Here is a 12,249-nt window from a genome sequence, read left to right as displayed (position 1 = left end):
CAAATATTTCAGGGCAAACACAATGCTTTCACAACAACCATCACCAGTGCTGCTCAAAATAAGAGATGTAGTAAATGTTTTGGAAAATATGCTCACAGGAATGAAATCTAGCGATAGAAATATTTTAATTTGAGGGTAATACATATTCGTCCCCTGGATTTGCACCACTGTTCACAGTCACCTCCATGTGATGTTACCTTAACTTACGCTTAAACCCACTTTAAAATGATTATTATTAATACTCCTTCTTAAATAGAAAAATTAAAATAAAACTTGTTGTAGGATGTCTTTAGCAGCTGCATCACTTAGTGAGAGCAGTGCTGCTGAGCCGTCTTCTACAGGATCAGATGATTCTTTAGTTATCCCACCCCGTGCAGTAATTGCTCGATCGTTTGAATCTATTGATTCTCTCTGTCCAAATGCACGGCCTTACATCAACAACTCGAGGCAGTCTTTGGATTCCATGGGATCTTATGAATCCCTACCCAGGTAATGTTTTAATTTAACTAAGACAAGTTAGCTATCATACGTTAAATGTTCATTTCACCTTATTCGATTTTAAGATCTTTTATGTGCTATTGATTTACATTTATTTGATTGATTAAGAATATTGTATTTCGTTGTATTCAGCTAATTTTAAAGTGCCAAGATGTTTCATGTGACAACTATTTGCAGGTGTTACTCCATCCCTAACTCAGAGAATCCCCACAAAGCTGATACTCTTACTCCCGGTCGCTTCAACACATGGACTAAGTAAGTGGAACTTAAGCTGCAAAATATTTTTTTAAATGTTTTATTGCATTATAATGATATTATAATACCGATTGTTGACATGGAAATATCTCAAATAGTTGTTGTGAAAACATGTTATTCCCTTTATTTTTACACAAACTTGGATATTAAGTTAATTAAGAGTTTGTTAATATCATGACGCCATAATATCGTGTAATATTATAATGTGATAGCACAATGGAGCCACATTGCTAAACTTCCTGACTTGAATTGGTACCATCACACTCTTGACAACTTTGGGAACTTTCAAATCTGAACATCTTAATCGAAACTGTCAACAAAGACGTCAAGGGAAACTGTTAACAAATTTTCCCATGACGTTATTCGTGGGAAACATGTTCTGTTATATCGTAAATAGTTTACTTCCGGTCGCTATTAGTTTCATTGGAAATTTGTCACGAGGTAGTACATGATAATTTTCCTAAACTTATGCACCGTAGCACTTTTAACTAGAGATTGGGGATACAAATAACTTCCCATATTTATCATTATTCGTTCACCTTGACAGTTTTATAAGATTTATGTCTCCAAGTTCAACTGACCACATATTACTCAATCTGTTATCTAAATAGTATGCTAGTTTATCGCTCATTATTCCCACGAAGTCGTCCTCCATTTTATGCTACCACTTCCAGATATCTCAACTCTAAATCCACCTTCTTCAGCATGTTGATTATACCCCTGATGGTAAGGACCTAAAATTATTCGCTAGCCCATGACACGCTGGCCCCCCAATTCATTGGTATTAATGGCAAGCTCAAAGACTAGGTAATGGATTTTATGACACCTGCCAATTGAGGGTAGATTTATTAATATCTACAAATGAGGGACACGTTGTACTTGTAGATTGTTCTCACCCTTTCTAATCATGTACCTTTCACCTTGGGATATGATAGAGACGTTAAAATTATGGTCCAGTGCAATTCATAAAATTGTTAAAGTAAAAATTATAGGTTTAAAAGTCAGACGTGTTCCTTGGAACAAATTCCAGTTACCAGCGCTCCTTATAATTGGAACCCTTCTTAACTTGTAGGGCTTGCAAATGAGGACTTCATGGCTTAGAAGTCCTTTTAAGGGGCCATATGATGAGTAAAGGCCGCCCTTACGTTTTATTCCGCAGAACATCGGTTGTAGCAGACGTCTCGGAACTTTAGGTGGTAAACTTTTAAATTAGAGCTTGTTGATCCAATTGGACTGTAATTTTTGTCCTTGGCTGGATGGATATAATTATGTTAGATAAATAAATAGATAATCGCATCAACTAAAACTTGTAGTATTTACATAAATATTCCCTGACGACATCAAATATATGCAACCTTACTAAGTAAGACCCTACTGTATAATTACTGACTAACTTGACCAGCATTTAAAAATCATCCCTCAAGATGAAAACCTACGTGAAGGCAGCGGTTAACCAATCCAGAGCGTCAAACACTCAGCTACCCAGCTGACTGGACAAATACTGTGTTATATCGTAATTAACACATGTATCTTATCTTAGCTAGTATTAAAATGTAAGTTCAGGCTGCACTAGACTATTACATACCCTTGGTGCTGTCTGTGACTATTTAATCTAGATAACGACCAATCACATGGCAGTAATCACACCACGTGACAGATTTATACCAATGAGATGGCTTCATTGCCCGTTACATGTCTTGTGACAGGTCCTGAGTGTGAGCTTCCCCCCAGTTGCTACTGTAACCTAGCTACTGTTTCTATAGTAACTGTAACCTAGCTACTGTTGCTATAGACCTCCCACTGTGCTATGTTCCGTCGTTATATTATTACTACTACTACTACTGTACGCTATATTAATACAGGATATGTTAGTTTATTATACTGTTGATTTAGCCGCTCACCTTTGTTATAGTTGTTAGTACAATTGTAGTACTTTTGTTTGTGAGAGTAGTTGCTGATGATGAGACCTGATGATAAGATATCAGAAACTGTACCAGACGATCAGCTGAGTTCTTTACCCCAAAGGAGAAGGTGAGCAGCTCGTAGTTCTGTTAGAATAAAACACTAAACTTGGGACTAAATTCAGGACCAATTTATAGCAGAACTGGCCAGACGTCTTATGGCTCTTTCATATTATGTGTGTCGTTAACTGTTTCAGGGTTTTTGAAATGTCACATGTTCTTAGTAATGTAATACCCTAAAGGTCTAAATAGCAGTTGAAAGCTTCACGCTACTATTTAGGTACTCCACTCTAGCTGGAACACCTGGGAACCGTTTAAATAGGGTAACACATTTCGCAATCATTCAAATTATAACGAACATGACGTCTTTCACGGACAACAAGCTTATATTATTTGTCATAAAAATAAAACGATGGGTTCATTAAGTGAATAAACTTCAAAGGGCGGCAGTGATCGTCATGATCCGACAAGATGTCAATATATCGTGCAACCCTGATATGCTCCAAATGTCCTAATTAGGTAATGTAGCACGAAGTTCTGAACTGGGGAATGCTTTGCACAGGAAGAGGGTGAACTGCTACGTAGTACGCTGTACTGGAGTATTGGGACATCACATACGGTAGATAATTATACCCCAATTCCAAAGAAAGGCCAAAAATTACAGTATGAGTGTCAGAGAACACTTATTTTTCGGTAAATCGGGACCAACTTTTTAAAAAGTCATCAAGGATTAGTTGATGTATTAGGGAATCAGAAAACTAATTCATGAAATTAAAGCGTGTCTTCTTATTTGCTTTGAAGTTGGAGAAGAAACAAAATACATTTCCAGTGAAAATAATATGCAAACTGATACAATGAAAATTATTTGTTCCACAACGCAACGGAACCATTTCATAACATAACTATTTTATGAATTCTCATTCCATTTTTGCATAAAATACATTTCAACTAGGAAGAATTAATTAAATGGCCAGTACTAACGTTACCGTGTTTTCCGCATGAGTGGTCGACGTTACACAAACCATTGTATTGATCAATTTATTAGTTACGCCTGCGTCTAGAACGATTTTCAGCTGTTTGCTGCCTATACCAAGTACGCAGTAAACCATGCTTGTCACGATGCCAACTTTGACAGATTGGTTTGACAGATTAGTCACATGATAAGTATCCTAACTGTCAAGTTTTATTACTCCACCATAATATAAAGCAATATTATGCTCATTGCTCATGCGGTCACCATATTATAATATTTCGATTAATAAATCTTTACTCCCGACATGGAGCAGATACTCGAGCGAGGATTATATAGATTTAAAACTTTTAGTACTCCCGGACAGACCATGGTTGTATATTGCGATATATCTTAGCACACTTAAGTAAAAATTCTTGGAATATTTAAGCAAAAATGTCCAGTAATATTTGATGGATCGTTTACGGCAACTATCACAATCCTTACATATTATGTGCCCAATATTTTAAAAATGGAGGATATTTAATTTTACGTGATATTATTGTGATAGTATGTAGTTGAAGACATGATCTTCATTATGTCTGTGAGCTACTTTAATAATACGAATTTATTCTGATTTGTTACGTCTTTTACTTTTCTACTTTTATATATATCCTTACCTGTCCAAACCCAGGATGCATAACATGAAGAATTCGTCGTAACTTTGTATGAAAAGCATTAATATATAATAATAAGGGTTATGTAAAGTTTAATTTAAATGAAAGTTTATTTTGCGTTAGATTAGTTAGATGAGTTAGATAAGTAGATGGCATCTACTGTAGATGCATATATAAACTGCTCCTTCATTAAGAATTTCATCATTTCCACAGAATCCTCGCTCATTCATTACAACCGACTCATTCGTCGTGTGCTCGCTTATTCGTCAACTCCTCATTGGTCGAGGAATCTGGTTTATTTAACGGCTGGTCTTGAAGTCTAACTTGGTCACGTGATAGTTGTAACTTGTCACGTGGTAGTCTGCATGATTAACTAACTAGTCCGTGAACTCTGACTAGTGTGATTAATAACCTTATGATAACCACAGTAACCTACTAGATAGTAACTTGGCACAGTGGATCACCGTGTCACGTGACTCAGTTTATTGTCACGTGACTCAGTTTATTATCACGTGACTCAGTTTATTGCCTTGAAGTGGGGGGTATCACGTGACCCCTTGAAGACAGTGCTTGCACATAATCAGATTGATAATATGTAACAGTCATTATATTAAATATTATAATATGTCCCTGTTAGTTTAGCTCTGCAGGCTGGCTGTCAATTCTGTAGTTGTGTGTTTTGCTAGCAGAATTCTTGTGTAAAATCTCATCATGGACACTTGAGGCCATGACGACATTTTTGTTAGTTAAATAATAAGTTGAGCTGATTTTCTAGTTGGATTCCTGACACAGTAATCGTAATTAGTAAAACTCACTAAGTACTAAATGTTAAGTACATAATATTATGAGCTGTTTTAACTTTAAACGCCTATAAAAATGAAAAACCTGATCAAAAACGCCCTGGGCTTGGCAATAATGGCATAGTTTGACATGGAGTTGTAGAGTCAGTTATGTGCCTCGCCGGGCTAAAGTAGTGGATGTCCTTGCTGTACGGCAAGTTAAACAAGGAACTGAAACTACTAGGTTCCGTACAGACTCAACTCTGCACCCATGTCAATATGTTCATTACATGCAAGCCTCTTGATTTATAGTGGCATGTTATGGCATGGCCTCAACAACAACATACTGAATGACTTAGGTATAAGTTTAATCGATTTCAGATAACAAATGTATCTTATCTTGACTTTTGTCACTTCCTGCTGATAACTACACGTCTAGTTAAGTTGAATGTAGACTTTCTCATTCACTGCTTGGTCGCCGATAGGATGTAGTGTACCAACCATATCATTACATTAAATCTTATGTTGAGAAGGTCCCAGATCTGTAGTTGATAACGCGCCAAAATAATATTCCTTCATTATCTCAGTCAGGCTAATCCGAGCTTTATTTTTAGATTTTAAAGATTTTAGATATTTGTCCCATGCAGGACTGATTAGGTTTCTGTGATGTTTATTAAACTATAGGAGAGGTAGATTTACAGTGCTATATTATATCTCAGTCACGAACTCCTTGCTGAACTGTGTCTACTTGTTTACATGGTATTTATACAGGGGCCACCTTGCAGTCTCTTGCTTGTTTACTACAATGTAGTGGTAGTAATGTTTAACATTGTGTTTACTAATCAAGTTGTTCGTGTGCAATCATAAGATTGGCAGCTGATATCGTGGTAGAAGGTGTCCCAGAAGCAGCTGATATCGTGGTAGAAGGTGTCCCAGAAGCAGCTGATATCGTGGTAGAAGGTGTCCCAGAAGAGCAGCTGATATCGTGGTAGAAGGTGTCCCAGAAGCAGCTGATATCGTGGTAGAAGGTGTCCCAGAAGAGTTGATATCGTGGTAGAAGGTGTCCCAGAAGCAGCTGATATCGTGGTAGAAGGTGTCCCAGAAGCAGCTGATATCGTGGTAGAAGGTGTCCCAGAAGCAGTTGATATCGTGGTAGAAGGTGTCCCAGAAGGGCAGCTGATATCGTGGTAGAAGGTGTCCCAGAAGAGTTGATATTAGATTTTCATCGGCACTCATACTAGCGCTTCATACTGGTACTTACTACTGGGATACTATTGCAGCCGTGTGTAACCCGTAAAGTGTGAACTTGGCCGCTGGTTTAATCTTAAAACCATTATCCACTTTGGTCTTATAAATCAATATTAGTTGGCTAGTGTTGCACAGTGTAATGATAAACAAAGAAGATGTGATCTTTTGTTTACTATACCATATGAAAAAGTTCCCTTTGTTGCTGAAAATAATGAACGTTGGCTGCAAAATCACATTGTGCCACAACATCACAATGTCTGAGTTATAATATTATCATTATAAAGTTACCTGATCATTTAGCAGAAATAAGATACCCTAATGCTTTACGAAACAAGATTATCCAAACATTTGTTCCACTTGGATATGTTCATCACTAATAACCTACGTATGTGGTGCCCCAAAACTGCTTAACTAATGATTTATGAGCATACCGCTTTGTCTATATGTATATTATTTATTTACGGAGCATTAGAAATACAGAACTGTAACCTGACTATTTAAAAACCAATTTTCTTAACACTCATCATATTAAGACGCAATGAAACTATCGGACAATATTGAGGTAAGTATTCATTTGCCAAACTGTAGCCGCTGTAAGGACGATTTTGTCATAAACGGTCAGAGAGTTACCTGCAGACGAATAATTGCTAACAAATTTTGTGAATATTTTACATCTCTTGCAAGTAATCTCAATAAAAATGTACTGACGAACAATAATATTTCTCTGGAACCAATAGAATCATTTGCTCAGTTCATGTCAAATTCAGTATCTGACTCCATTTATCTGGAAGAAACTAATAAAGACGAGATCATCGAGGTGATCAAAGATTTTCAAAATGGCAAGGCGAGTGACATACCAATAATTGTTGTAAAGAAATCATCAAAGCTCATAGCTGGTACCTTGGCCAGGCTTTACAACACATGTATACAAAGTGGTACATTCCCGAGTATTTTTAAAACTGGTAAAGTTATTCCTATTTACAAGAAAGACAATAAGGAATGTATTGAAAACTATCGGCCTGTATCAATATTACCTTTATTTGGAAAAATTTTCGAGAAGATCATTTACAAACGGCTCTATAATTTCTTCACATCTAAAGGTGTACTGACAGACTCACAGTTTGGATTTAGAAAAGGTCATTCCACCACTCATGCTCTACACAAATCTATAGACTCCGTTACAAAGACTCTAGCTGGCAATAAACATGTCTTAGGAATATTCATTGACTTAAGCAAAGCCTTCGACACCCTTGACCACAACATTCTTCTAAGCAAATTAAACTCCTATGGTATTAGGGGCACAGCACTTACCTTACTTAAAAGCTATTTGACTAACAGAAAGCAGTATGTTATGTATAACGATGTACCATCAGAAACATTGGATGTGAAATTTGGGGTACCACAGGGGTCAATTCTAGGGCCGTTACTCTTCCTACTGTATATGAACGATATAGTGAACTGTTTTTCTGACAGTGAGGTAGAATTTTTACTTTATGCTGATGACACAAATATCTTTATATCAGGACCATCTAGAGAAGCAACATACAAAAAAGCAAACTTAGTTCTTAAACATGTGTCGATTTACATGAAATGTTATCTACTCCATATCAATATGTCTAAATGTTGCTACATCCATTTTAAACCTGCCTCTGAATATGATGAGACCTGTGCAAGGACCAGACCATTTGCTAACCTGCTAGATGAGTCTAGGTCAATATTCATCGATGGTAAGGTTATTACTAAAGTCAAGGATACCAAATTCCTAGGTATTGTTATAGATAGTAAGTTAAACTGGGCTGCCCATATGCACTACATTCGTAAAAAACTTCGGTCCATGACTGGTGCAATCTGTAGAATTCGACACTCGATACCTGGTGAACTATATTTGAAAATATATAATGCTCTCTTTGAATCACATCTCAGTTATGGTATAAGTGTTTGGGGCGTTGTCCTTAAAGAACGATCAAATGACAGTCTTTTTATCACACAGAAGCACTGTGTAAGGATCCTTTTTGGTGATCTCGACTCATATTTAGATAAACAATCAACATGTGCACGTACTAGACCGTATGGTATGCAAAAATTAGACCATAAACACTTTGAAAAGGAGCATACAAAACCCATTTTTAATAGACTAAAGATTCTAACGGCTCAAAACTTGTACAAATATCACTGCATTTTAGAATTCTCTAAGATTATCAAGTACCACTGCCCCTACTCCCTTTATGAGGCCATCAACATTTCAAACCGTGCAACGAGTCTAACTGTTATTCTTCTAAATAAATCAAATACCTTTTTGTTTAATGCAGCCAAGCTTTGGAACACAGTTCATAAAAAATTTTAACTTCAAGCAATTGCCTAGAAACTTCCATTAACTTGATAAAATTGAGAACCAAAGCACTATTAGTACAATCACAGGCAGCTGACTTAAAAGATACCTGGACTCCAACCAATTTTAAATTGCAGTAATTAAATTGCACAATGTGCAATTTAATTACTGCAATTTAAAATTTGTAGTAATATTAGGTGTGTGCTGCTGCATGTGCAATGCACATGCAGCAGCACACACCTAATATTACTATCATGATTGAACTATAAGCTGATAAGCTTTCAGATCCATTTTTAACCACTTGATGTAATGTTTTTAATAATTAAATATTTTATTTTACAAATTTATATCAGATCGAACCTATATTTGATAATCGAACCTATATTCGATAATCAAACCTGTATTCGATAGTTAAATTTATGCGATAAATTGATATTGATATTATTATTGTTGAATGAAGTTAACTCCTGAGATAAATTTTATTAATTTTTAACAAAGGGACTTGGAGTATAAACGACCAAGTTCGCATAAATGCCTACCCAACCAAGAATTTAGGAGGCAAGGGTGGGTGCGTAAACTTTACGGTCTGCACTCTCCGATCCTGTATCACCCTGGATTCTTTTTGACGTATTTTTGTATTAGGTATATACCTTCTATCCATTCTCTTGCTACTCCAAGTCCCCTAAGATATCTGGTAAAAAGGTCCTGCTACTTGCTAGTTATATATAAAATATATTTATGTTTGCTTTAATTGATACTAAATAAAATTGCTGTTTTCTTGAAATTGTTGTTTTCTTGGTATAGTATCCCCTAGTTACCTCTAGTTACCCCCAGTTACCCCTAGTTACCCCTAGTTACCCCTAGTTACCCGGTATAGTATCCCCTAGTTACCCCTAGTTACCCCTAGTTACCTCTAGTATCCCCTAGTTACCTCTAGTTACCTCTAGTTACCCAGTATAGTATCCCCTAGTTACCTCTAGTTACCCCCAGTTACCCCTAGTTACCCCTAGTTACCCGGTATAGTATCCCCTAGTTACCCCTAGTTACCTCTAGTATCCCCTAGTTACCTCTAGTTACCTCTAGTTACCCGGTATAGAATCCCCTAGTTACCCCTAGTTACCTCTAGTTACCCCCAGTTACCCCTAGTTACCCCTAGTTACCCCTAGTTACCAGGTATAGTATCCCCTAGTTACCCCTAGTTACCCCTAGTTACCTCTAGTATCCCCTAGCTACCTCTAGTTACCTCTAGTTACCCGGTATAGTATCCCCTAGTTACCTCTAGTATCCCCTAGTTACCTCTAGTTACCTCTAGTTACCCGGTATAGTATCCCCTAGTTACCTCTAGTTACCCCCAGTTACCCCTAGTTACCCCTAGTTACCCCTAGTTACCCGGTATAGTATCCCCTAGTTACCCCTAGTTACCTCTAGTATCCCCTAGTTACCTCTAGTTACCTTTAGTTACCCGGTATAGTATCCCCTAGTTACCCCGAGTTACCTCTAGTTACCCGGTATAGTATCCCCTAGTTACCTCTAGTTACCCCTAGTTACCTCTAGTTACCCCTTGTTACCCCTAGTTACCCCTAGTTACCCCTAGTTACCTCTAGTTACCCCTAGTTACCCCTAGTTACCCCTAGTTACCTCTAGTTACCCCTAGTTACCCCTAGTTACCCCTAGTTACCTCTAGTTACCCCTAGTTACCCCTAGTTACCTCTAGTTACCTCTAGTTACCCCTAGTTACCTCTAGTTGCCCCTAGTTACCCCTAGTTACCTCTAGTTACCCCTAGTTACCCCTAGTTACCCGTAGTTACCCGTAGTTACCCGTAGTTACCCCTATAATACCAGTTATTGTGCAAGGTTGATCATTCCTCTCAAACTTTTTTTAACAATTCCTCCATTCATTCAACACTTAGGTGCGGGATAGAATATATATATGGGAGGGGCGAGGTTTAATAAATATAAAACATTGCGCCCCTCTAAACCTCTAAACGTGAATATCATTAACTATCATAATATTACTGTTAACAATTTACAAGTTGTCAGTGTTATGACCGTGTGACGTCGGTTACAGTTGAGATCCTGCACGACACTGTCACTTGTTACTGTTACTATTTATCACTCTTCAGACTAATATTAAACTACTCAGTATAATTAGTATATTATAATATAATATAATATGTATAATATATTATATTATAATATAGTGTCTAGTCAATATAAGTTATAGTTAGAGATACAGTGACTAGACTATTTAACAGTTAACACGACCAGTATAACTGTAAGTATAACTGCACTGTAAGTATAACTGCACTGTAAGTACATTGTAAGTACTTGTATCTGCTCCTTTATAAATAACATTAATAATACAACTTGTAATCTTGTTTATTACCCTCCACGTGGAATATCACGCCGGAAAGTCTGCTCAACCAATCAAAACGCTGGAATCGCCCACGTGCTCGCGAGGTAGCCAATCAGAATGGAGTAGTGCTTCACACATGATGCCCACGTGCCAGTCAGTGACTGATTTAATGAATAACTCTAAAAGCGAGTGAGCTATAATTAGCTCGCTAAAACTAAATAACTAACATTCTGAACAGAGGCTTTATGTTGGTATTTGGCATTCTAACAGATTAGTAGGTTGTTTTCTCCAAGTTTTTGTAGATTTGGATAGGGGTGGGGTGGTGAACCATATTTGTTGTGACACGTGACGTCATTATGAGTTTTGATTGGTCAATATTTACTGAAAGCTGATTGGTTAACTGCTGTCAAGCGGCCACTTAAAGAGTGGCCTCTTGTTTTCTCCCTTAATGTTTGTACTGCGTTCAATTTCTTTGGTTCCAAATTTCTAATAAACTATACAGAAGCCCGTGAACTAGTAGATATATTTTACCGTTTGAACTTTGAGTGACTAACCAATCACCATTAAGAGCACTGAGCAGTGCGTCTATTTACTTTAAACCTCTCAGACCTCTTTTGTGTCGAGATTCTCCGTTTTTCGTAATAATATGGTTTTGGTGTCTCGATCGTGCGGGAATCCCGGGATTAAAGTTCTCACAGTACAGTTTATATTGTCGTCAGTATTTTATTTTGTGTGCGTCACCAACCAGTATCCTTTAGATTTAGTTAAGGAGATCAAAACGTTTGTAGCTTAGCAATTAGGGAAGATAAAGACTGTGATGCACGGCTGAGCGGTTAAATTCATCGCTTTGGGCAAGAGTCGGCAGGCTTGTTCCAGTACCTTATATGGTTTTGGTTGAAACGTCTCTTGCGAAATATAACTGTAATATGTCAACGAGGTGTCACTTTAAGGAACTGCTTTAGGGGTGAAATCTTCATTTGATGCGTGATATCCGTGATGCTCGGGTTTGTTCAATCGAGCTGGGAGCTGACCCACGAAGCGGCCGATCTACTGCACTGACCACTTGAATACTTGAGCTGTGTAGTTTGCTGTGCTTTTAGTTGTTGTAAGAGAGTGTTGCTCCCCAGAGTTCACAAGATGTTACGTTCTGTCGTTTAAATTTAGATTCTGCGTGCTTTATGGTATCCCAAGTATTCC

At 37.3% G+C, this 12,249-nt stretch overlaps 1 protein-coding gene across 1 annotated transcript in view; it reads left to right on the top strand.

Moving 5' to 3' along the window:
* The first annotated feature begins 286 nt into the window (after positions 1–286).
* LOC134819132 (ras guanine nucleotide exchange factor Y-like) overlaps positions 287–12,249 on the top strand; it is a 55,801-nt gene continuing 43,838 nt past the window's right edge. Inside the window, exons 1-2 of the mRNA XM_063828906.1 lie at positions 287–489; positions 676–753. Of these exons, the coding sequence (XP_063684976.1) occupies positions 464–489; positions 676–753 (104 nt within the window). The 5' untranslated portion in view covers positions 287–463. The remainder of the gene's footprint in view (positions 490–675; positions 754–12,249) is intronic.

Source organism: Bolinopsis microptera, chromosome 8 (assembly GCF_026151205.1).
Source record: "Bolinopsis microptera isolate Bmic1 chromosome 8, MBARI_Bmic_1.0, whole genome shotgun sequence".
NCBI classification, from domain to species: domain Eukaryota; kingdom Metazoa; phylum Ctenophora; class Tentaculata; order Lobata; family Bolinopsidae; genus Bolinopsis; species Bolinopsis microptera.
The sequence above is the reverse complement of the archived record's forward strand: the minus strand, read 5'-3'. Positions and strand labels throughout refer to the sequence as shown.